Raw genomic sequence first — 26907 nt, 5'->3', positions numbered from 1 at the left:
CTGGAGATACAATGCAAAAAGTGTCGTCTGTGAATAGGCAACAGAGGTTTTCTACTGTGTCAATTTGCCACCGGCAGAACAAGTCCCAGAGGAGAGCCCTCCCTGGATAACACACCCTCTTCCAAACAAGGGGCAGTCTATGGGAACTTGGCATTTCTAAAGCAAAACATCAAGGCACCCTGGAGAAGGAAGGAGAGGCCAGCACAGAAGGAAATACCTGGTAGCACCGTCAGCCAAGCAGAGTGATGTGAGAACCCAATAGAATTCCCTGCGAGACAAGTATATTCCCCAGCATCCTCAAAAGTAACATTTCGCAAGTACAGAATCTCTAGCTCCTTATCCGTTGTGTTAACACCTGCTGTCTATGGGGAAAAAAAACACACACATATAGAAAGAGGGAAAACAGAGAATAAGCCACATTCCCAGCAAGTGTGAGGACACCACAGGCAAATTTCAAAAGCAGATTAAGGTGGTTTTGTATTTTCTTTTCCAATGGCCCATCTTTCACATTTATTTATTCATTCCCCTCTGCAGTTTGTAGTCAAAAGCAAAAAAAAAGTTCCCTTCACCAGGTTCTTACTCTGTCCCACTAAAGAAGCATGCAAGCAAAAGCATCCAAATGAAAAATTTACCCCACAATATGACTGACTTTGGGTTAGTAGGGTAAGTACAGGGGGGGAAAGAAAGATGGCAAAAGAGGAAAGACAGAAACAAAGGAGAAAGGAGGGGAGATGTAGTGGGGAAAGATTCAAGTGCTGATCAGAGGAACATACAAACATTTTGGTTCATTAGTTCATCGAAAAATACAGAATTTCGGAATTTTTTCAGAGTGGGCATTTCAAAGCTGTCTATTCACTACAAAGCCCTTGATGCTGTAGCAAAACTCTGATTACAAGAAGGTGCTCCAAAGGAACACAGCATCAAATCCTCTGGGCTGGAGTCAAACCCCAGAGCCCATGAGATTGCTGCTGCTCTCTATTTGACACGTTTGCTTGCATGAGCCAATGTTGATATTTATTTCTCCATTACTTCTCCAAGGGACAAAACTGATCATATTGGTTTTATGGGTGAAAATCTTGAAATAGCTTGGTTCTCCAGAGCTTTGAACGTCACAGGTCATTAACATGCAATTCTGTTATCAGCACTCAATTGTAAGGAAGGGAAAGAAATAAAAGTGTGAAGAGTTGATAGTAAAATTTGACAGTCATTTTATTGTGGGAATTTTTCCATGGCAATTGCTGTATAGGCGTTACAATTTTGTAAAAAAAAAAAAAATTAGCAAGAAAATAAGATAAAGCCATTCAGCGTCAGTTGACAGGGTATAATACAAAATGAATAGTGATTTTAATCACTAGCTTCTTAAAAATGTTATAGCTCATTCTTGCAGTTGCCAGGGCCTTGGGACAGAGTCTGTGGTTTACCTGGTTTTGGTTTGCGAATGTGGAGCCAAAATGGTTTTTCGGCTATGCCTACGAAATTGTTGGCTCTACACAGATATTCTCCTTCATCTTGTTCTGTCACATTGAACAGATTTAGGTTAGCATCGGCTTCAGCGTTTTTACTGATCCAAGACTGCAGGAATAGACAGAAACCTGAACTTCAGTAAACCAAACAATACCTCCATCGCACCTACATTAGCTAGGATTGACTGTTCATGACTATTTTCTTTTTGGCTGTGGCAACATTCCCGGCTCACCCTGCGGTGAGGGACCTAACCCAGGACCTGGGTGAAGAACAGAAGTTGCACTTGGCCCCCAAATCACATGCAGGTGAACTTCTTTCCCTTCACTACCAGCACACATGCAATTTCTTTTTTTAAAACAGACCAATTTTCCCACTTCTCCATCTGACAGCAGTCAATGGCCCTCAATAACTCTGCAGACAGGAGCACCAGAGAAAGGGCTTAAGGAGAGATTTGTGTTTGCAACCCAGCTCAGCAAATACTGTTTCAATTATCAGATTCCAAAATAGAATTTGGAAACAAAATATAAGCAGCGGCGGTCTGAAACTAGCTGCTGACTTTGCCTTTCAGAAATTAGCTGTAATTTTTTCCACTGCTTATAGGAGCCTCTTCTTTACTAAATAAAGTGGTGCATATAAATCAAACAAATTTCAGACTGTTAAGTAGGGTTTTATTTCTCTTCTTCCACGCTGCCACAACAGCACATCAGTTTGTTCCCTAAACAGTTGTTTTTATTTTGGTTGAAAATGCACAGCTGTTTTGGGTGGCCTCAGAAGTATGAAAATAATGAAAATAAAGCAACTGGTCTTCTCATTTTTTGGACTTATGCTCTTCAGCTCAGTCTTGGCGTCTTCAATTTCAAAGCCCCATCACGCCAATGTGACCTGCAGCCCATTAAAATCTACAGGGCTGCCAGATCTGATCCAGGTTATTAGGAACTGAACCCAGAGGTGGCATCACAGAGGAGCCCCAATGTCCATGTTCGATGGCAAACACCACTGGTTTTGACTTGATCTCATCTCTAAGACTTACACGCTGGCAAGTTTGTCTTTCCTGATTAGTGGGGAAATGTGCCTGCCTGCTGTTGCTGCCTTGTTTATAATTAAACCGGGCATGTTTCAATGCAGAACATATAATTTAGTCCTTGACAAAGCTTGGGCACAGTGTTGCCAGCCCCCCCTCTGTAACTGGAATGCATTTAGTGCTCTTCTGCAAAGAAAAAGGAGTTTCTTTTGATCACAAATTAACCCAGGCTTTCAGGAACTGATGCAGGTGATGGCTTGGTTTTGTCAGGCTGTTTAAAAAATGTGTTGAAAGTACGGCATTCACTTTATCCATCTGGAATGGGGTGGATGTTCCCCCCCCATCTAGATGTGAGGGGGAAATGTCACATGCTGGGCAGCTCTCAGTCCCCCTCACTCTGACGGAGACTGGGATACCCCCCATATATAAACTGCCCCACAGCAGCTCCTATGCTCCAAAAAATCTCCTGAAAGCAGGAGGGAAGGGCAGGCTGATAAAAAAGCCTTATCTCCCTGCAGGCAGCAGAGCATCGGGCAGGACAGAGCCCTTCCTAAAGCCGCTGGGAACAGCTCCCTGCTCCGGCAGCTCGGCCGGGATGCTGGGTCAAAGCAATAGCACCACATGGCACCAGGGGAACAAGCCCATAAAACCAAAGGAATGGCCCCAAGATGCCAGTGAGAGATTTTATCAGACCTTTATTTAAAAAAAAAAAAGTACACACGCATTAAAGAAAAAAAATATATCCCTGCAAAGCTGGGTCTGATACAGCTCCATGAAGGCCCAGTACTGGCACACAAAATATGCATCCCAAAATGGAAATGCTCCGTGCCCCAGCGCTGATGCCGGCATTAATACAATTCAAAGCATTCCTGATTAACCAGAAGTAGTAAATAGACGTGTGCTGGTCCTATTCAGCAAAAAAATAAAAACCAAACAAAACTTGTGCTTTCAAACGCCTGCCTGTGCTCCCCTTCGAGGAATGCAGAGCCTTTGCCGTCCACAGAAGAGAAGGTATTTGGCAATTCTAATTACCTAGCCACCCCGGTGCCGCTCCAACTTCATTTTAAAACACTATTTATACGGACTATTTATATGTTCTTTGCCACAGCAAAATGGGAGCTTGTGCTTGTGACACAAGGCACTGTTCGCAGCGGCTCTGCAAACTTCCAAAAGGTAGAACTTTATCCCACGGGGACCACACACGGAGCTCAGAGACTATACTAGATGGCATGTGACACAGCCAGCTATTCAGAGCTTGGTTCTGGGCTGTGAAACCAGGGGGAAATTCAAATATGCATAATTCAAACACATTTGGAGAGACGGCAAGAAAATAAAACGTTTTATCAACTCGCGAGAAGCGCGTGTTGCCAATCCTGAAGAACTGTCTCCAGCCATTTCTTCCAACCAATCTGTTATTTCAATCTGTGTAATTATTTCCAGGGTCTCTGGCTTTTATTATCATGTATCTGGCTGAGTTACAGTTTTGTAGATGCTGCTTGATAAGTGGGGTTTTTTTAACAAAGAGAAGGGTGTGTGCAGCAGGATGTGCACGGGGAACGTCCCTGCACAGGACAACCTCGGCTCAAAACTGCACCGACAAAACCTGCTTTCAGCTATAATGCAGAGCCAGAAAACTTGCATTTGGCCCTATATATTTCAATAAATACCAACATCAGATGCCTTTAATTATTAAAAGAAAAAAAAAAGGGATTTTAAAAGTCCAAAGTGCTTTTCACTCTCTATTATCTACTTTTTATATTTGCATACGTCAAGGGGAAACCAGACCCACTGGCTTTGTTCTGGCTGTAATCTGGAAGCTGCCTTTCCAGAAAGCATTTTACCAAGCAGAGTCTTACTAAGTGAGTTTTCGCTCAATTAAAAACAACAACAAAAAGGATAATAGCAATGCTCACAAATGTTAGTGGCTGGAACAACACTATCTTGGCTCTCAGGTGCTGGTAGTTCAGCATTATTTAGTATGTGCACGCTGCAGTATGCTTACTTGGTAAAGGGAAGAATGTGTTTTACTTGGGAGCCTTTTATTTTAATAAGCCCCAAAAATGCCCCTAGTGAAGCTGTAAAAAAGGGTTATTTTTACAATTTTAGGTCCAATGCAATCTGACAGCTTCTCTTGTATTATATGCTGCATTTCTCACAGCTCCCTCAGCTCTTACAACTACTTTGCTTATCTGTGCCACTACAGTAGTTGTGTTATCTCTGGCAAACAGAACAGTCTGGAACATTGACTTTAGGACATTTTTGCTGTACCCCCTCCAAAAAGTAGAGTATTCCACTGCATGGGCTTAAAGGAAAGAACAATCCAAACAGTTGTCCTTGGCTTATTCTAGTGATTTTTCTTCCTTATAGGCACAAAATAATTACAGAAAATGAGACCTTGAGCTCCCAAAAATCTGATTTAAACAATGATTACTTTTCTAAGAACTGTGGCATTGAAAATATTCTGTTGGGAGTTTCTGGTTTGCATTTCACTGCTAGTCTAGGGCTTATTTATAAACATGTAAATAAAGTTTATGGCTCCCATTGATGGCGAGCATCTCTACCCAGTGCTGATCTCTGTTGCCCTGAGTACGGCCGTGGGTTCCTCTGAGGAGCATCCCCACAACGTGGCTGCCGTCTCTGTGACACCGAGACCGAAGCAGAGGAAGGACTGTCCTGAGGGTGAGAAGAAGGAGCATGGACCGACCTTCAGCACTGTGACATAGGGCGTCCCATCGGGTCCATATTTGCTGCCGTTGACTTCCACGTGTTTCAGCCATTGGATGTGAGGCTGGGCATCGCTGTAGACCTTACAGTGAAACTCCACATTGCTCCCTACCACCACAGTCTGGTTGGCAGGGAGCCCTGCTTGTAGGATTGGTCGGTGGGGTGACCTTTCTGAAAAAAAGAAAAGAAAATCCTAATTTACCCACACTTCCTCCAGCAGGGATTCTCTGAAGCCTTCATCTCTTGGCTTTTCAGCAGAAAGGGTGCAGGCTGGGATTGTCCCCCCACTAGGTGTCCTGGCCACCACTCTACACAGTTCTTCTTAAGCAAAACAGGGAAGAACCGCTTGGGAACAGAGGAGACACCTCAGCCCTGCCATTCCTTCTGGCCTCTCTGTAGACCAGCTACTTAACTTATTGATCACAGATCTGAGGCTGAATTGTTGGCCAAAAGGAAGCATGTCGTTGGTTTCAGAAGACACATGATCCAGCCCTTGGGGAAAGAAACCAAGCTCCCACTTCCCATATCCCATCACACGCCCGTTCAACATCACCATGGATCAGCTGTTGAGGGAAAACAGTGAAATCTCACCTAATACATCAAGCTGGTATGTGTGCCTAATATTGCCATATTTGTTCTCCACAACACAGGTGTAATTTCCTCGGTCTGACGGCACAACGCTCTCCATCACCAAGCTCCACTGCTGGTGTCTCAACTAGAAGAAGAAATCAAACCATCAAGCTTGTGGTCAAGTGCCATCATCACCAGACCATTCAAAGCAGTGAACTATCAGTGAATGTCTAGACACTTGGCCAACATGAACAGGCTGCAGAGTATGCCTGAACATCACAAGGACTCATTTCAAGGGTCATTTAAGGCTTAATGTGAAAGGGAATTAAGACCGATGCATGAACAATGCAACGTAATGTAACATGTTGAGATTGCAACGGGGACTTGTAAATGCTTCCACAACAATAACAGTACTGAAACCAACTGACAGCTGAATGTGGCATCCCCCATTAGAAGAACAATTTCAGAAGGCATCAGCTAAGATAACTTTGTTCCACCAGTCCTCTCTGCCAGACTGCTCTGGTCCAGAGACTGTCAGCTCAAAATACCACGCTCTTGTCTTCAGACCTTTACCAACTGCTACATATAACCCACTAGATGACTAGAAACACTAAAGATCATGCTTCTTCCCCCATCTATGTCATATTGCTATGGAGGCAACAGGGCATGGCATCTGTCTCAACAGAAATGGGTGATCAGGACTAAGTTAGTCCCCTAAATTCCTTGTAAAAAACAGGAGAAAACATCTCCAGCCTCAAATGTGGTCACTAGGATGCCTGGTCAGCCCTTCTCTTTTGGCCCCAAGTTTTATACTAGTTGGTTTTCTGGATGTGGCTCATACATCCAGAGTTGTTGCTTGTTCAGTAGCAGAAGGGAAAGAACAGCCCTAGTCTCCATCCTGACCCAGTGCCCTGTGCTCCCAGATAGAACGTTTGTTTCTAATGAATATAAAGGAAATAACGCATATGGAAAGCAAATCTTGAATTAATACAGAAAGCAACCAACACTCACAAAGATGACTTCAGGATGCAGAGTGCATGAAAGCTCTCTAAATCTCTGGATATTAATTTGATGCCTTCTGCCGCCCAGAGCAGAACATTTAACTTTAATAAACATTTTGAAGGTGACTCCAAGGACACAGAAGCAGGAGATTACAATAACACTGTGCTACAGAATGTCAAGGGCTGATGGAAAAAACAAGGATGTAATTGCTCCTGGAGGTTTCTTGCTACAGCAGGTGAACTCAAATATGAAGTCATTTAACCTCTTCTGCTACACATAAATTGCATCCACATGCTTTCTTTTAAAGGGCCAAGTCGCAATTAAAGCCAGAGTTTTGTAAAGAGAAGGTTTAAAGTCATAGGACTAGACAGCTTAGTCACAAGATAAGCAAGCAAAAGCCATTTTAACAAAGATCCTTGCTTTGTAGACCTGTGTCCCCAGGAACAGCACTGCTGAGCACCCCACTTTTGAGAGACCACTGAATATACTATAGTATTTCCTGTCATTTCAGGTTACAGCTAATACAGAAATCTCGGTTGCAGCAGATGTCTGGGCAGGTCTGACTGCACTCTCTGCCCACTCAGGACAGCACAGATGGAGCTCAATGCAAACCACCATTACGCCTTTTGTAAGGAAACATCTCTGCAAGAGCACAACAATTCCAGGTAACAGGAGCTCTTGAGAACAGGGAGCCCTGAACGTACCAAACTGTCAAGGAAGTTTCAATGCAAATTTGCGGCTGCTCAGTGGCTCATTTCCATACTGGCTTGTCTCATAGTTGTTTCTAAAGGCTTCATTTAATCTACTCTTCAGCATCGCAAAGCCTCTAGAACCCCTAGGGGACACTCCAAGGCAATGGGGCTACAGACATATGGATGACTCCCTAGTCTGACCTATATAAAATCAGGTCCAAATCAGGTGTTTTACTTGGGATGTACTTTCAAAGACACCTTTATGACACTTTCAAAGAACTCATCTATGTCAGGTTTGTGATGGGGACTTTGGAACAGAGAGCAGAACCTGGGGGGCACAGACTCATGGGGAAGAACTTGTGTGGAAACTCCTCTACAAGCAGCAAGAGCAGCAAGATTATTTTTTTAGGTTGAGACTGGTGTCTATATTTAAAGGATAATAAAAAGGGGTGCTCCCAAGTTAGGATAGTTGTCGTACTTGATAAAACACTAGAAACATAAAGTGACTTATTGCAGGCATTAATCAAGCCAGTGAGATACTGGAAATCCCTCTGGTTTATTTGGTGTTGTCATTCTTGGCTCCTTGTGAAACAAACATTTGCAGACACACTTGGAACCTCAGTGGTGTTTGCCAGACTGGTATGCAAGTCAGTGCAATGGTCTGGGAAGCGATAATCCTCTACCTCCCTTCCCCCTCCATCTTCCCTTCTAGGGTCATTTAACACACACAGGCTTACGATATTAGAGATTCCAACAAGGATTTAACCATTAATGCTCTTTGGGAAATTTCATATGATAAGTCATATGAATTTCTTTACCAGTTAAGGACGAACTGTAACAAAACTAGGTTAGCCTGCACTTCATGTTTTCAACACCCGCCCAACTTTCTTGCAGACTTTACAGTCACACAGGATCTAAACACCATTTGCAGGAGGCAGAAGTGGAAGAGTGGTCACCTTTCATCTGCTGACCACAGACCTTTCGCAATCAATGTTTAAACTCTTCCACACACTGAGAACAAACGAGAACATTCCCAGCTCAAGGATTTCTGGGTTAAGAGATGAAGTAAGCCAACCAATCTCTGCCAGAACTGGATCTTGCCCATTCTTTTCAAGCTGCTTAATCCTGTTATGAAGCTAAGTTGTAACAGGGAATTTAAATCTTAAATATATGAGATACTGAGCATGTTTTCAATCCCTTTTTTTCTGGCTAAAATCTCAGCTGATATCCATCAGTATATTTATACTGGATGAGATTTATATTACACTACTTACATCTAACTACGGCTCAAAAGCAAAAGCAAGCAAATTAGGGAAGGAAAACTACAAAGAGAGAAAGATGTCTTTATAACAAGAAAGGGAAAAAGAACTACACCTAGACAGATAGAGAGCTTAAACCAATCTTGCTGTAATTGGCCTGACATTGCCTTCAATTGCTCTTTAAGCATCAGCTTGTTGCTGGAAGATGCCCCTAGAGAAACAAAGCACAGCGATGCCAAAGACTCACTACCGTGTTGCAGAGGATGAAACGTGTCAATTTAAACTCAAGGATAGATTAAAACCACTGGGAAGTGGGTAGGGGAATTGCTTTCAGCTTCAGATTTTATTCTGCAAGCATAATTTAGTGCAGCTGATGTCACATAGTTTTGTAAAAAGCCGCTCGAACAGCACACGCAAGCCTGAAAACACTTCATGATGATCCTTACAGCCTGCAATTAGTAAAAGATGCTTGTGCTTTGTGAATGTTATCTGCCAAAAGGCTGTTCACCCACAGCAGTTGCTTCCTTGCTTCTTTTTTCTCCTTGACTTTTTAGAAGTTCTAAACCTGAGCGTGCCCTCAGCCTCCTCCAGGCTGGAGCAGGGACAGGGCTGAGGAAGGAGCTTCAAAGGCTTCACTGAAGCAATCACAAAAGGCTCTTTCAGGAACAGGTCTGAGTTAACAGGAAAGAAACGGCCCAAAACTGTGGGGAGGGAAGAGTTTTTTTAATCCTTTTCTGGCTTCTGGAGCCCGGCACGCTTTGCATGCCTAGCCCCCTTCCAAAATGCCACAGATGTGGGAGGCATCAGCACACAGCTATTCAGAGTACTGGTGAAGATGCCTTCCTAAAAATCACCTTCTCTCTGTAGCAGGAACGCAGGGATATGGCACGGCTGGCAGAATGCAGGCAAAAATTGCTGCTCTGGAGATATTTATTATAATCAGCTGCTGCTAGTTTTATTCTCCCCAAATAAAACCAGGAAGGAGACTGACTCAAAAGGACAACCTAATAACAACAAGAAAATCAGAGCAGAACAGATTTTCCTGTTAAAATCCTGCCATAATTCATCATATACAGTAGCATAGAAACTTCTAGCTAATTAAAACATCTGAGTGCAGTGGGGTTTTGTGTCCCTTAGCTCTATCTCTAAACACAAGCCAGAGCATTTTCCAGAACACGTTATGGTAGAAAGGAAGGAGGGAGAAAAAAGCAGCCAAGGAGCAGATGCTATTAGTCTGGCTACAAGGGAATCCAACATTTGACCAAGGGTCAGTGATTTATACCACAAGAATGTTAATGACCACCAGCACAACAGTCCAGCTCTTTGGTGAGGTCCTTCCTAAACCTTCAAAGGATGCCGCGTTGGTTTTCCTTGAAAGCTGGGCATAGCTATGGCTCAGTCTGACACGTCTCCGCACACTGGGCTGATATCCAGAAATTATATGTTTCTGCTCCTGCTTTCTCATCACTGTCCACAATGAAACCATAAACCCGGCCTCATTTTCACCTGGTCCCTGAATGACCACTACAGACAAACCTATAGCGATTTAGCCCTCAATCCAAAGAGACAGCAGCCCTTGTTAACACTTTGGTGTTGAAAAACTTTCAAAGCTGCAAGAAAACACCCCTAACCCCACACAGTTGGGACCTTGCTCTTCCACGTACCAACGTTAATCACCTTGAAACACAATTAAACAGAGATCCAAACCAAAGTCTTACCTTGATGCCTCCAATCCTATGCTCTCCCTTGAACTCCTTGCCGTTTTTCAGCCAGTAGATGGAAGGAGTTGGGTTTCCACCCGCCGGACATCGGAAGCGAACGGTGTTGGCGGCGGGAACTGCCAGCAGCTTCTTCTCCATCTTATCTGGTCGGGTCCAGAAGGGGACACCTGAGAAAGAAAGACCAAGTTGAACGGGCCCATTTCTCCTGCGGAGGATATCAGCTGGTGAGCAGATGCATTTGAGGAGGCTTTGGCATGTGTGGAGTGACAGTTAAATTGCTACCTGCTGCAGTTAAGATAAATGACACAGAAATGCTTTCCAGCTAAATGACTCTCATAGACGTAGACAGCGTGTTTGCATTTTAGGTTTGTGATGAAAGGTTCATGACCAGGTTCTTGTTTCAGTAATGCCAGTATAAATCTAGAGTAGCTGCTTTTAAATCAACAGGGAGAGTTATCCCAGATCGGGATGAGAATCTGGCCTCAGCCTGTGAAAAGATACAGATGTACCTTCGGGACAATAGTAGCCAAGAAGCATGAACAGCAGAAAAGATGTTGGAACTGTAAAAAAACGTTCATGGGCCAGTAAGGGAGCAGACAAGAAATGTTAGCTGAGTACACTGGAAAATTTTGCTTCGCAGTGAGCACAAATGTAGCGTGGCCTCCTTAAGGGAAAGAAAGAAAAAAAGAAAACCAAAACAGTGCCAAACTGGTTTATCATGTTTATGTTCTTTAAGTACAAGTGATTTTAGTTTTAAAGATTCATGTTACCTTTGAACAGGGATAAGTTTTAAAACACCAGTGTTAGCATGAGATACAGTTTATAATCTGCCTCAAGTACAGCACTGTTTCTTGGCTGCGTTACAAACATTACGTATTAACTCCAAATTAAGGCAGCAGCAGCAGCAAACTCATTATAATGGGAAGAAAGAGACATAAAGTTTTTTTAAAAAGCCTCCCAAGCTTTCATTTCTGCTTAAGGAAACACTGCAGAGCTGCAGGAGGGATGCTTCCGCTGCCATGCTGGGGGCCACATCCAGCCCCCCAGCTCCCTGCTCCACACCAAGGCCAAAAGGAGATGGGGGCAGACAGGATTCGGAATGCAAAATAGCAAAGAGGAGGCCAAAGACTGTAACTGGCATCTCCTCCCGATGGGGAGGAAGCACCTACAGAGAACCCAAACCCACTGCTCGCAGAGACCTTTGTGCTTCTGGCCAAGACAAACTGAAGGTGTCGGTCCTTCAAGAACTGCCTTGGAGAACACGATGGCCACCAAAGCTGTTGGGAAAGCGTTGCTGCTGGCCTCTCCCGCAGTGGTGAGGATGCTCAGGAACACCAACCAGCACCACGGCCTCACCTCAGTGCTGCTCTGGAGCCTCTGCAATCCCCTTCCCCTTAATGACAAGGGTGTACGAAGTTTTCCCTCCTGTCGCACCCCTCTGACATGCAGTTGAGCTGCTCCCTTTCTCCAGTGCTCCCAAATACACTTGGCCCCAACGAGTTTGGCTCCAGGAGACTCAACTCATTGGAATTCTAGGTAAGCCAGTGATGAGCTCACCTTAGTCTAAGTCTCCAGTGTCCCCCATGCAGGCTTCCTGCTGCATTTCAGCTCCCAGGATTTTGGAGGCAAGGTCATCTAGCACAGCCAAGGCAATCCATGCACCCACCGATTTTTAGCACCTGCTAACACTCTCCACATGCCCCCCTCTCTCCGTGGCTCCTTGTGAAGCCCAACTGGCTATGGAACTGGATGTCAGGAGCTACCTCCAGGAGGCCCTTCATTTGCTGGAGACACCCCTGCTGGATGCATCGCTCTTGTGTCTCATCTTCTTTCACACCTCTGCAGCTGGACACCTGCATGTAGGTACCACCCCAGTGAGGGAAATCCAGTACTGAGGGCTTGCCTCTGCCCTCACCGTGCCTTGCACAACACGCCGCGATGCCTGTCAGAGTCAGCTCCACGTATCAGAGGGATCTGGTGCTCACCCATGCCGCGTACGCCTCATTTTTTGAACAATGAAACTGCTTAAGGCTCTTTTCTTGCTGGGATGGCACTGGAACAGGAGTAAAGCTGGCACAAACAAAAACAAAAGGGGGAATCCCTGCAATTCCCATGCTCCTGCAAAATCACAGCTACAAACTTTGCAGTAAACAGACTGCACATCCAGGAGAAGCCTCAAATGCTAATGTGGGCTAAAGCGGGATGTCATGTAGCCATCTACCTTCCAACATCTGATCTTAGAAAAATGGCAGGACTGCACAAAAAAGGAAGATTAAAAAAAAAAAGTTAGAAGAGTGGGTGCAATCCCTAAATAAATATCAGGTATTGATGGTAAAGGAAGATGCTGCTATTGCATGTGTTGGGAAGGGCAGAAACCAAGCAAAGGTTGGGCAAAAGCCCAGGAAGCAGCAGGGGGGTAAATCTGGAGATCAGTTGGGGTGGTGTTGGGAAGGCTGAAGAGGAGGGAGCTGCAGAAACCATGTTGGGAGACATCTGGTGCTTGGTTTCCGAAGCACAGGCTATTTTCTGGCCAAACGCTTCCTTTTGGCAACTCACCCTGATTTCCTGGGGACTTTACAGGAAGGTAATGGGGCTACGGGGGAGAGTTCAGGGAAAGGCCAGGCATGGATGGAAAAGTCCCCCTTCGCCGGCGCTGAGAAGGGCAGCCGAAAAACCTGTTTATTGTTTGATTAACGTATCTGCCTACAATAAATCCCATTTTATGGCACAGGGGTGTAACTAGATCGCACCATGGCCACCCTGCCAGGACAGGGCTCCTCCTTGCACTGTGCTTTGGGGTGCTTTTTCCCTTTTCCACATTGGCTGCGTGTGCTGCAGTGTGACGTTTCACCATGTTTTCTCACTCAAAAGATGAGTTTGAAGCTCACAAGAGACCCATCAACCCACTGGCTGCAAATTTTGCCACAGAAGCCAAGCGGGATTTTGCCATCGAACATCAGAGAGGAGCAAGATGGGGCTCAGGAAAGTTTCCAGCTGGGGATATTCTCCATTTGGAGCAAAGGCAGGATCTGCTCCTCCCTCCTGAAATTAGACACGGCTTCTTCTCCAAGAGCCTCCCCTCCGTTTGGGTACTCTTCCACGCGATCTGAGGCTTGCCAGGGCTGGGCACCTCTGGATTCATGTGCCAAGATTCAAACAACCATGGCATCGCTTTCAAGTCAAACTGGAACTGGAAGAAAGTGTCTATGCATTGAAAATGATGCCTTTGTTCTCAGTTGCAGGAGCAGCGAACAAAACATCACTGCTTTCGGTTTGCTGTGCCCCTAGAGTCCTGTCATTACTGCTTTTTAAGGGGTTGAAAATGTTGCTAACTCTTCTTTTCAAGCAAAGCTTGCAAAGCTCCAGGGAGTTTCAGGAGTGAGGAAGGAAGAAGGATGAAAAACAGGAAAAATTTCAAGACCCGTTCTCTCTAAATTAATTACAAGCAACAATTCTGCATGTGCAGGTGCGAAAATAAAAAGGGACCCACAAACATTATCACTGGCCCATTCTCATCATCAAACACTAAACCCAAGGGTCCATTTTGCTCGTCAAAGACACTGGCCACCCATCCAACTGGAATGACCAATTAAAAAAAAACCAAGAGCAATACTTGGAATAATTAATATAGCCGAGCGCTCATTTAGCAATTAGGAGCTGCCACAAAGTTCTGTGGCAGACAGAATCAACCCTAATTGTGTAATTTCCCCAGCTGATGCCTCCAAGTACATAGCCAGATTTAATTAGAGATTATAGGGGCTCTTTGAAGGTGCTGGGGCTACACAGCAGGGGCTCCAAACAAACAGATACAGAGGGGTAGGGAGCACTGGGGCAGAAGAGCAGTGTGTGAAAAGGGAGTTTTGGTTTTGTTTCAGGGCCGGGAAAAACAGCTGTAGAGAACAGAGGTACTGGAAAGCCTCTTTTCACAAAGGCGGATTGCGGTTTGTGACAAGGCCACAACAAACGGGCCGCCGATCTGAAGCTGCTGAAGTTCCTCTTTCTTCTTCCCTGCTGAGCCAGGCACTATATGTGGAAGGCCTCTCTTGGTGCTCTCCAAGAGTTTTTGCACCAAATATTCATACATTTTAGGACAAATTTCCTCTCGTTCTCTTGCTTTGGTATTTCCAGCTCTCATTGTTCAATAAGTTGGGGTCAAATCCCAGCATTAACAAGATTGGCTTCAAACTCCTGATGTTATTAGAATCAACTTGCCAAGTTCTTGTCTATAAATATAAGGATAATAAACTCTCTTGAACAAGACAATTAAGCCAGAAAATTAACTTATAACTGCAAGGGGAGAGCAGACAAGGTTTTTGTTCAGTGGTGTGTAATATGGCAACATGTAGTGAGCTAGTCCTTGATGGATTAGCTCCCCCTAAATATGAATACCTCTCGGTTATTTTTCTTTTGCATGAAACCGTGTTTATTACCTTCATTCCTGTAGCTACTGACCATGGCTACATCTGATGTCCAAGCAGGTGCTCATACACCCCCTTAGTAGAGCATGTTTTTGCCCCAAGAGATGGAGGACACAGGTCTTTGGGCTGCCCATAGGACATGGCAAGGGCTACACCCACATGTCCACCTGCCCGGGATGGTCCTGCAGCCCCTCTCCCTGGTGGGATGTCCCAGTGCTGGTGGTGCTAGAGTTAAAAACACAGCTCCCCAGACTCAAAAGAAGAGCTGTGAAGGTTATCTGGAAGGTCTGATGTCAAACGAAGCAACACAAAATACACCCACATTGTGACACGCCATGAGGTTTTACCACACTGGCACGTTAAGCTGATCAACCGTTCTTAAAGCAGAAGAGAATCCAACTTTTTATAACGAGACCTTTAAGCAAAGCCAGTCGTTACCTTCAAGTCTAAAAAAAGAGACAGTTTTGAAGTCAAGAAGACCCAGAACACAGGCTATAAATACATGTGGCAAAAAGTGTGTTTTCCTTTTCAGTGAAGAAAAACGTGTCTTTCTCTACCATAAACCAGCTGATGTTTTGTGATACCTGTTGCTAAGAGATGGGGTTTACTACAAACCACATTAAAAAAAAGTACAAAAAGATTAATTGTGCTCTTCAGAATCTGCTCTGCAGCAGGAACAAATCCTGACCAAACCTGACTATCCCTGTGCCTCTACCAGGCTCCTGCAGGCATCGGGAGCCCTGAGCACCTCTGCAAAGGTGCTTGTCACCTCACAGGATCCAGCCCTTAATTAGAAGCTATTCAAAAACCACTAACTGCTGCTGATGGGTCGCCTGGCACTGTAAGCCACCATTACTGTCCACATACTGCACGACACAGAGGTATGAATTTATTACAGTGGGAGACCTGTTTTAAAGAGTCCTGCATCCCCAAAGCTATGGGCAGGAGAAATTTTCCAGTCATGTTGAATTTCTGCCAATATAAATAGCTGATTGAGAGTTCAAATGCAAGACATTTATTTATTAAAAACACATACGCACAGGCAGCTCGCTTTGCAGAATTATAAAGGCCATAATAAAACACAACACTAACCCCTCTGAAGTATGTAATGATCCTGATTAATGCTATTGCACTTAAAGAAACAAGCACTGGGACTGAAAGAGAATCAGTGTAAAAGCTCTAAGAGGCTCCATCCTGGGGGCTCCCTTCCCCATGTGAGCAGAAGAAAAAGCCAGTACAGCCAAAGAGGTTGCTCCCACTTACGGCATCAGTAAATTTGGCCCTTGGCTAGTGAAAATTTTATGCTTTGCCTCCAGCCAAGATGCTGGTAAAGACCAGCATCAAACTAGATAAAAATAAAACAGGCCAATGTTTGCAATGGTATAAAACTGGTGTAACTTCAGTGTAGCAAAAAACAATAAGTGGCTTAATCTGGATTTACATGCAAAGAAAGTTTATAACTCTGGCTCATCAGATCAGATTCGCAGAATCACATCCCCAAAAATAAAAAATCATGCTACTGGTGCTGTAAGATATTATAACAGCGACATCACTTTAGCAGCTGTTTCTAAACTTCTAGATAAACACCATCATGGTACCAGGTCCAGAGAGCTCGTTCTCCCCATCTTAAAGTCGGTGATTTCAACACTGATAAAGAGCTGCTTTCTGAACACCCAGATGAGCTGCTCTGCTTGGGAGCCACATCTCAGAAAAACAAGTTACCTGTATCTTCTGACTCATCGTCGTCATCTTCATCATCACCTGACGAAGGGGAATCTAGGAGGAGAAGGAGAAAGAAGTGAAGCAGAAAGAGGGTGACATGCAGGGACACCGCGGTCAACCAGGCTGTCAGTGCCATGGTGGTGTCAGCAAGGGAGGACATCCAAGTGATGGGTCACCTTTCCTTGCACCTCCACCAGCCCATCCCTCCCACGCTGCTGGGCCAGGGATAACTGGCCAGGAGCTTTCCAAACTGGGAGAGAGGTGTCATGAGTTTGCCAGTGCTCTGCCACCAGAGACCGGGGTCCAATGCCAAATACTTCTCCCTGTGCGAAGTGCTCTTCTCTTTAATACAAAAGCAATTCCAATAGGGGAAGTTTATTTTTGCAGAACGAGCTCTCCCCCGCTCTTTTTTTTTCCCCCTCTAGCATTCACTGTGAAGACTTTTTATTTCACCAAGCCTCAAAATGACAGGTCAGCATTTCTAATTCACTTTCCCTGCATTTTTCTTTTAACTCAATACACCCCTGCCACATCTCCCCTCATTAACTCCTTGCTCAACCACTCAGAGACCAAAGCTTTTAAAACCTCCCCTTGCAATCAAAGCTCTCTCTCGATCGACATTTTGATGGCTACTCTGTGAACCGGTTCCCTTCAGTTATATTCCTCTTACAGAGGCACCTCGAGGCTGTAACTGAATACAGGTTAACAGGTGGGAATTTTCCATCTGTATCTCTTGAAAACCTCCTGAATTGTTTCTCTTAATGTGGTCTGACACCTTGCCTTCTCCAGGCTGTCCGCAATGAAGTCTCAGTCCCTCCTCCCCCCAACAAACAACTACTGTAAATGTAAATCCCATGATAAAATAGCAGCTTAGTGTTTCATTCAGTTTACACAATTTAGTACAATTCAGCATCTGGAAGGTTTAGCATCACTGACTTTATATAATCTCCAGGAATTTCTTTTTTTAAATAAAGGCAAAATGCTAATAACCCAGCAGCCTTTATATTCTGAGACAGCAGTAAACCAACTTGGTATTAAATGCTAGAAAAGAAGAAACTTTATGAGTGTTCAACATGTGGCCAGAAATGTAAAGTGCTACTTCAGACCAAGCCAGGCAGAACCTCCTTAATTTCAAGACGCAGTTGAGTTTTCTGCCATTCTCTGACCAGTTCAGCAGAGGTGAAAAAAGAAGAGGGGAAAAAAAGGTAGGGGAAAGGAACAACAAATACTACTTCTCTGCAGAATCTGGGAGGACTATCCAGACATATTTAACAACTACAGGAGCAAATAACATAGGAATAATCTCCCTGCTTTAGACTACAGCGGTGCATCATGCTTTGCACCTTCTCCTTGGCAAAGTCCCAAGGAAGACTTTGGGCATGTATCTAACTGCAAATCCACAGTTGAGGTCCTGCTGGCAGCAGAACGATGAAAATGCCACGGGGCTTGCTGAAAGTGAACTGAATGTTTAGGTGTTTCGGCTGAAACAGCAAGTTCACTCAAGCCCCAGCGAAGGGAGAAACAGAGCCAAATCCCCACCAGCATCGACAGGGAAACCAACACATTCTCAGCCCTGCACTCTCAGATTTGGTTACCCATATATTACCATGTGATTATAGTTTACTTCTAGTTTCCAATGAACTAACTGCGACCAGAGGAGCAGAATCAATTTTTAAACCAATTCAAAACCAATTCCACAAGATTGAGGGAAGAGTCTTTGATCTTGCTTATGTTTTGGACCAGAGATTCATCTTAGGTTTTAAGACTGAATATCTCACGTTCAGAACCACTGTCCTATTGAGGTTACCAAAACATCACCTTTTTTTAAAAGGTGACTAAAAATTTGTAAGCTATTTGTTAATCATTTACTAAAACAGTAATCCTTTTCAGAAGCTGATGAGTATTGGCATCAGCAAGAACTGCTAGATGCTACTTTCAAAAGGGCTTTAATTATGAATAAAAAGGGGCTTAATTCTTTTAGTCACCTGTATTGAAGAGTTCAGTCCTGAGTATTTGAAAGCTCTTTTTGCCAGTACAGTCCAGTCCGTGCTTGTGTCAGGAGTGCTGCTCAGCCACTAAATCCAAAGGTTGTTCTGTGCATGAAATGGTTGCAGAAATGGAGCTTCTGCCAAAAGGGCTGGACATCAGTTTGGGCATGCAGCCTCTGTTTGTGATCCACATCAAGCGCTCAGGCTTTAAGAGGACAGCACGTTTCTTTTTGTGTACTAGCAAAATGCTCAAGTCCCATGTCTGCCAAGGGAGGCATTTTAAAGAGATCAAACCCTGCTATTAATCAGCCTGGTTTTCAACTCTGAAACGCCAGCTCCAGGATCTCCTTGTGCTACCTTCAGCATCAAGCATCTTACTGGGCACACCACGAATCAATGCACAAAATTCAGTTTGTTGCAGACTCAAAACCAATGGCCCCACATGGGAAAATCCTGATGTGCTGCTAGAATCTGGAAGCATCCCTCAACATGGGTCTTACGTGTATATCAGCTATTTTGAATGTACTTAGCCTAGTTTTGCTCCAGATTGGAGCAATTCGAGTTTGTTAGTACAGATTTAAACCAGTTTAACACAGAGAACAACTCCAGTCCCAAACATTAGACATCCACATGAACACCCAACCAGATACCTGCGCTAATCGCTGGTGTTACCTTTAAGAAGTGGGAACACAAACCACAAATCTCTGATAACTATCTCATCTCCGCAGTGCCACGCTGAGCAATCAATACTAACTATGAAGAAATATCTGAGCATACGAGAGGCGCCACTATTGCCACATAAAGCAGGGCTTCAAAGTTTGAAACAAGTGCTGCTGACAGCTAAAACGGAGACTCCCACATTACCAGCACTTTGGTGGTAATGACAGTGGGCTAATAGAATCAAAGACTCATAATGCTGTCAGAAAGTAGGTTCAGGTTACTCGCTTGTTCTTAAGCTGTTATTAGCTATTATTAGCGAAGAGGAAAAATACAGGGGCTTAAACTTTTTAAAAGCCGAGGATTATCAGCCCTTCCACTATTAAAAACAATTTCTCACTTTACAAACTTCTGGGGCTGGCAGCTGTTTCATTTGAGCGTGTAACCAGCTGCCCTCTTCTGCCTCCCTGCTGCCCCTTGAACTCAAAAGCATTTTAATGTCACTTAAAAAAAAAGAGAGAGTAACGTTTCTAACAACCTGCAGTTCCTTGGATAGCTCCAATAATCGTACCTAGTTAGAGAAAGCCTTTCAAGGGCCAAATACTTCTTTAACCATTTAATTGATATGACCTTGAAGCATTCACAGCAATCTCCACTAACGTTCAATGAAAAGCAGATGTTGGTGAAGGCTTGTTGAAATAAGCTTTTATTCTCATGATGGTTTGATTCTCTCACTTACACAAAATCCTATTTCTGGCACGAGAAAGCCCTTCATGGAGTAGATGTGATTTAGAATCACAAACTTCTCTGTGTTTGGTTTTCAGACAGAGCCCCTTACTTTTTGAGGGAACTCAACTTTTGGAGGCAAGGACCTCCTTTTTGGGGATAACTAAAAAAGCTCCAACAGTGCAAGGGCAAAGGAAAGTTTTCAAAAACTGAGATCCACAAAAGGTTTACCCTTCTGAAAATGCAGGCTTTTAATCTGTGTGATCAGGAGCCTTTCCATCTGCTCATAGCAGTAAGTATCCATCTACCAGTGCAGCAGCCTGAAGTCATGGAGATGATCTTGGTGTTAGCCATTAGTTATCCGGGAACAACAGATTTTTCTGGCACTCTCTGTTTAGTGATCCAGGCTTGGACAGCTTGTAGCTGGTTCTGTCCTGCTCTCCTGGGCATGGAAAATATGGCCAAGCAAATAACACCATTTGCTTTGCTACCGCAGCACTTGTTTGCAATGTATGAATCCCAATAAGTACCTTTGATGAAGCACATATTTGAGATCTGCACAGTTACAGATAAGCTATTTCCGAAACAAGCTACTAATTTCTGATAACCAGGATGGACGGAAGAGATTTATCAACTACAAGAGGGAAACTGTTTTCAAGAACCTCTAGCTTTACCATACAATTTTGCTACTGATTTGTCACATAACGTGGAAAAAGTCACTTAACCTCCTCGAGCCACAGTTCACTCACAAAAGACTTCAAAGGCACACGTAGCATTGCATCCATTTGAGTGTTAAAGGGGGATTTGGGGTTTAATCTGACTAGCACCGTTTCTAAGTCTCTCTCAGTATTAACATCAAGGTCTAACATTCGGTGTGGACACGCAAGCATTCTTCGATGGGTTTGTTTTGTCAGTCTAATCACTGCCAGGAGTCACCAGGGAGGCAGAGACCCACCAAGTACAGACGAACTCTGCAAAGCACCAGCAGTGCTGAATACATGGAGGGACAAAAATAAAACATAATAATAATAATTATAATTAAAAAAAAGCATCAAGACAGCTGTATTTCTGCATGTACCTGTAACTCTGACTGTAAAGTTTCCCAGGACCTCGTTGGAATGCCTTGGCTTGCAACTGTACAGCCCCGAGTCATCATATGAAACATTGATTATCTTCAACAGTTTTTGTCCAATGTGAGTTCTGTTGGTAGGTGCAATCCCAATACCATCTTTAAACCAGAAAACAGACACGGAAGAGCCTTGGGTGTTACAGGAAAGTTCAATGGTATCTCCACTTCCAAACACCAACTCTTCCAGAAAGGCGGTCTCGCTCCTCAAGTACTCTGCACAGGGAGAAAAAAAGGGAAATCAGAAAATAAGAGCAGGTGTTGGAGAACAAAAAAGCATTTTAAAAATCAACATATCTTATGTTTGCCCTCCTGATACTTCCACATGCCCAGACCTCCTCCTTGCTAGACGTAAGCAGGTAGTAATGCAGAAAGAGAACTGTGCACACTGCAGGCAGGGCTCTGGCTGATCTACATGGATGGTTTCAACCCTGGAGTGACCAAAACACTGCGACACCACCAGGTGTATCACAACGAGCAGCGCAGACCACTGTGCAGGGTCATTGCAACACCCAACGTTGTGTGTGTGTCGGGGTGATTTGGCAGAAATAAGTGTGTGCTGAAAAGTCCACAATTCAGTCTCTGGATCTTGATTTTTTTTAACTCTGTGAGTCTGCCCACAGCCCCTGCGAGGCTCAGCACAGAGGGGATACAAGGAGCAGAAATGGCGATAAACCAAATTTCTCAGGTGACTCTGGGTGGCCAAAGGCAACCCCTGTGGGCTGAAGGAAGCAAAGGGAAAGGCGGGACAGAAGGTGCAGGCTGGGATGGGTAAAAGAAATGAACACATTACTAGCTCCCTGCTGGAGTTACTCTGTGCAACAAAGAAGTGCAGAACCAAAGACTGAGTGTATGAAAGCTGAAATCCCTGTTTCCTCACTCTACCTACCAGCTGTGGCGGTTTGTTCCGTGAGTGATGACAGTGAACCCTGCCACAGGCTGGAGAATTATGTTTTACCATAGGATAATGACACAACGAAAGGTTCAAGCTCAGAAATCTCCCCATGTAGGAACGTGTGGCATGCTGAAAGTGTGGTTGGATCTGATGGTCCTCAAGCTTATTTTAGTGACGTATAAACTCACTCTTGACACAGAATGGTTTATTCATCCTTTATGTCACTTTAATAAAGAAGAATTAGCTCTCCACAGCCACCCTCAACCCATGTAGATCAGCTGCAAGACTGCCATTCTCCTCACCTTGTCTATGATAACCAACATTTTCACTTGGCATTGCCCTATCTCTATCTTCCGGCTTGCACCGGCTTGGAGAACATACTCTCCACCAGGCATAATAGCTGTATTTGTTTTGTACAATATGTATAACGGGGGATCCTGTTCCATGACAAAGGCACCTTGGTGCTATGATCACATAATTACACAAGTAAAAAGTAATGCAGAACAGACTGGGCTGAACCTAATCCTGTGATCCAAACCCAGGTGGCCTGAGTTGATCTCCAATAGTAATCACCTATGGATAGAGATCCTAATTTCTGCATACTCAAGCATACTCATAGATTACAATTTGACTGTGAAACCAATGCAATTACAGCAGCCCTGAATACCTGAGGACATGGCATTGCCTTCAAGCTGCTCTTTTGCCATTATGTGAAAGAGTTGGAGCAGGTTATAAGATAAAAATATATTGCTTTTCTCTTCTTGTTATACAAGTTTTACTCTGGAGGAAATTTAAAAATATAAATAATGTTTCAGTCAATAGCCTTGCAGGGTAGAAATTAAGAATCCTGGAGCCCTAAAATGTTGTATTTCATGGGAGGTATCGTCTCACAGGAGGTGAAGCCCACACTCATTGGGGCTACAAAGAACCTTTCCTGTGATGCCCTGGTAGCAGTTCCAATTCAAATATTTTAGGTTTTGGCCAGAATTTTGTGGTACTAATACAGTCAAACGTTTAGGGTTTTTTGTTTTCTTTTCTTTTTTTAGTGAAAACGTTTTCCCTGAAACCATATACTTTTAGTAAAAAGAAAAAGACAGAGCTCCAGTATCTCCTTCCTATCAGACCAGCACCTTGCTGAGTGTTCACCCATGGTCTCTTCCCAACTGGGATAAAACCTTGGGAGAAATATGGCTAAGAAATATCCTGGTTTAACTGGTTCTTTCAGGTATTTTTCTTCCTTCTTCTAGACTATAAGGATTTTTTCAGTGGTATCGACTTTGTCTTCCAATTAAAAAGCCCTGTATACAGCTTTGCACTTGCAGGACTGGGTACTGATCTTTGTTTGTTGACTCTGATGGAAGCTCTTGCTAATTTACTCTTCTGGAAAACAAACCCCATGCAGCTGCACAATCCCTCCATACAAAATACACAGTTTCACCCAAGCTGTTTGCCAAATGATCAAGATTTGTATATTTTGGCTTTTGCATCATAAACCTACCAAACAGGAACAAGCCCAGACTAAACACAAGCCAAACTCTTTAACCATTTAAAAGGAAATCACTCTTTTTTGAAAGCCATAATGAACCTGGGTTAATGACAAAGTGATAAACTATTTTTATGAAACACAATTAGGGAATACTGAAATTAAGAAGAAATTCACTTTAGACTCAGAGCAGAATGACTGGGGTCTGAAGCTTCTTCTGTGGAAAGAAGCATCATCTCTTGTTTTTGACAACTTTATCTTGGCATTTCTGCCCTCAGTTTCCTCAGCCAGTCTTCAGTAGATATCCTGATGCCTGTTAAATGCAAAGTTCAGTCCTAGTGACTTTATTCCTACCAACTGGTATTATTATCTGGAAAGATGGAGCTGTGAATTAAATGGAGAATGTTACTAATGGTTTTAACCTCACTTCTTTAAACAGTTTTTCAAATTTCAGTTTATATGCTTATGGCTTAAAAGAAACACGACCCAAATTGGAGACCTCCACAAAGTACTTAAATGTGCAACGAAGTGCTTAAACACTTTGCCGAGCTGTGACCTTGGAGAATGAAATTTTACTCTTATTATTCCTCATGTAGCTTTCAAATACAAGGATAAATCTGAAAGCAGAGACAGTCTCATTTCCATGCTGAGAAGAACTGGAGTTCAAAGTGGGGAATCAGAGCTCATGTCTCCCACCAGGTGCCTAGAGCTCAGAACCTCCTTCCCACCTTCCAGCTGCAAGTGGCTGGTCTTTCCAACACCTTCTCAACAGGAGTCACCAAGACAAGAAGGAGACATGAAGTTGACACCTCTGAGACCAAGCATCCAGCCAGCAGGCTGACTTGCAGAAGTCTACATCTCCAGGCAGGAGCCGAGTGTGCAGCCTGCACTTGGGAGGGGTTTAACACAGATAGGCTGAGCCCTCCCGGGGACCTGGGCAAGGGTTTGGTCACCTTCTTCATCCTGCATCTCCCATTGCTAAGTCTTAGGGAAACCAGTACAGAGGAGCAGGCGACAAGCTCTCCCAATATGGTTGGGTCTTGCATCTGGACATGCACCTTTGAGGGACTCAGAAAACTTCCCACTGCAAAGCAGCACTGCAGGGAGACAGGTTTTTGGCTTTACTGGGGCTGAACACACATCTCCCGGATCCCAGTCCTTCATCCCAAGAAAGCCATTCTAACTGCTGGCAAACAGATATCCCCACACATCCTTTCAACTTTCCTAAAGCGTTTCTGTTGTAAATCAGGTTGCAAAATTGCCCCCGGCTCTCCCAAAGGAAACTCCCATTTGGGATCTAACATTAACAGCATTTTTTCGAAATCCACAGTAGACATAGGTATAAATTACTGGGGAGTTAACTCATGTAGGGGTTACAGGAATCTGCTCTGCTACCTGCCAGCATAACAGGGATTAATGAGTTTGCAGCTTTAATGGGTTCTTGGAGAGGAGGAGGCAATCTAGGTTGTGGGCTCCCAAGATACGACTAAAATTCAACCATTTATTAGTTTAGCCAAAGCAGTAATGAGTTGGGAATCACCAAGAGACGCTACTGATGGAGATCAGCACTTGCAGCAGCATCACCGCTGCTTGTAGCAAACACAATACAGAGAAAAAGGCAATTTTTGAGCTGTTCAGAGGAGCAAAAAGGCAGCAACTAGCTGGGAAGCACCTTCCACAATGAGGAGCAGCTGGCCCAGCAATGCTATAATGCTTTTGCAAGTACTCACTTATAAGGGTAAGATACTTCATAGCTGCCTGGCTCATCCCAGCAATAATTCACCTTCTGTGTGGCTCATAGCTCCAAGTGCTAAAGCGTGTCACTATTTCCATCAGGTGTCTGCTCCTCTTAGATATCAATACTTGCTTCTGGCTGAGCTTGGAAATGTTTTATTTTTGTTTCAAAGCAGGCAGCTCTCCAGAACTGCAGGAGGATATGCAGTTATTTACTTTTCAGGCACAAAAGGATGAGGAGGTGGAGGGTGGTAGGGCATTCCTGGGCTGCTTATGAACCCCCAAAAACTTCAAGCCAACCTAGAGCCTGGCTGGTGTTCTCCCCAGTGTCAGAGACTGTTTTCAGGTGCTGTGGCAGAAGGCATGGGAGGCTGCTCTCGGGCACTGAAGGTCGACAGTGCCCATGGGAAGCTCAGTGGGATGAGCCTCCCATCACCTCACAGGGTGCTGAGTCCTGTCTCCAGGACACTCCATCCAGTTATTTCTCTTCACCTGTGTTTTTCCTCCTGGAACAGCTTCCCACAATTCCACTTTTCCAAACATCCAACTGTTCGGGAGCATTCCAAGGGACTGCTCAGGAGGGTGCATGCCTCCCCCATCAGCATCATCCTCCTCCAGCACACATCCCACAGCTGGGGCGCATCCACCACACAACCAAAATCACTGGGAATCCCACCACAGAAGGCTCAAGGCACTCGATATTCAGTACCAACAGCAAGATATTCCTCACTTCACCTCGGACTCTAGTAATGCTGAAGAGGCTTTTGGGATTGCTTCACAGCCCAGTGATGGAATAGACTAAGCGTTTCATTTCTCAGTGGATCGTATTTTTCCCTTTTCAAGCTGGATAAGTTGTATTTGGCACATTAACAAACAGAAAGACAGCAGTACTCAACGCATGTCTCTCTTCAGGTTAATTCAAAAGCATTTCTTGTTTTATGTATTTTATTGCACAAAATCCACCATGACAGTGGATTATAGGATCACGGAGCAACAACCATGACAGAGCTTTCTCCTGTTGAGTTTGGTGTCCCATTCCCAGGGGGACCATGGTCACAAACACCAAGTCAGTGGCCAACTGCTGTAGGGATATGGAAACCTCCCTCAGCCCCAGTATCGGTGGGATGAACAATGCCATGATGGCAAAGAGCCCACAGACTATCTCCAGGCTTAGACCAGCACCATGTCCTCTAAATAAGTTTCCCACAATAGGGGCCACAGTACTATTGACCCCTCACAACCTGTGTCACTGCTCGTGGGACAGGGACGCTTCCCCATCTCACCTTGGGACTTCTGCAAAATGATGGACCTGGGGGGTCCTGGTGGACAGCAGGATGACCATGAGCCAGCACTGGGCCCTTGTGGCCAGGAAAGCCAATGGTACCTGGGGTGTATTAGAAGGGGGGTGGTTAGTAGGTCGAGAGAGGTTCTCTTGCCCCTCTACTCTGTCCTGGTGAGACCACATCTGGAATATTGTGACCAGTTCTGGGCCCTGAGTTCCAGAAGGACAGGGAACTGCTGGAGAGAGTCCAGCGCAGGGCAACAAAGATGCTGAAGGGAGTGGAGCATCTCCTGTGTGAGGAAAGGCTGAGGGAGCTGGGGCTCTGGAGCTTGGAGGAGACTGAGGGGTGACCTCATTAATGTTTATAAATATGTAAAGGGCGAGTGTCACAAGGATGGAGCCAGGCTCTTCTCGGTGACAACC

General features: G+C 44.4%; 1 protein-coding gene across 4 annotated transcripts in view; it reads right to left on the bottom strand.

The window, feature by feature from the left end:
* The window catches only part of FGFR3 (fibroblast growth factor receptor 3), a 57722-nt gene that overhangs the window by 14149 nt on the left and 16666 nt on the right, over positions 1-26907 (bottom strand). For 2 of the 4 annotated variants that reach the window (XM_065836267.2, XM_065836268.2), the window contains exons 3-8: positions 21043-21306; positions 16594-16647; positions 10451-10620; positions 5801-5924; positions 5190-5380; positions 1422-1572 (exon numbers count right to left, since the gene is read on the bottom strand). In XM_065836267.2, the coding sequence (XP_065692339.1) occupies positions 1422-1572; positions 5190-5380; positions 5801-5924; positions 10451-10620; positions 16594-16647; positions 21043-21306 (954 nt within the window). Of the gene's footprint in view, positions 1-217; positions 363-1421; positions 1573-5189; positions 5381-5800; positions 5925-10450; positions 10621-16593; positions 16648-21042; positions 21307-26907 lie in introns of all 4 variants that reach the window. The other 2 variants (XM_065836269.2, XM_065836270.2) reach the window with 1 other exon arrangement.

The sequence above is a fragment of the Patagioenas fasciata genome, chromosome 4 (assembly GCF_037038585.1).
Source record: "Patagioenas fasciata isolate bPatFas1 chromosome 4, bPatFas1.hap1, whole genome shotgun sequence".
Taxonomy (NCBI): Eukaryota; Metazoa; Chordata; class Aves; order Columbiformes; family Columbidae; genus Patagioenas; species Patagioenas fasciata.
The sequence above is the reverse complement of the archived record's forward strand: the minus strand, read 5'-3'. Positions and strand labels throughout refer to the sequence as shown.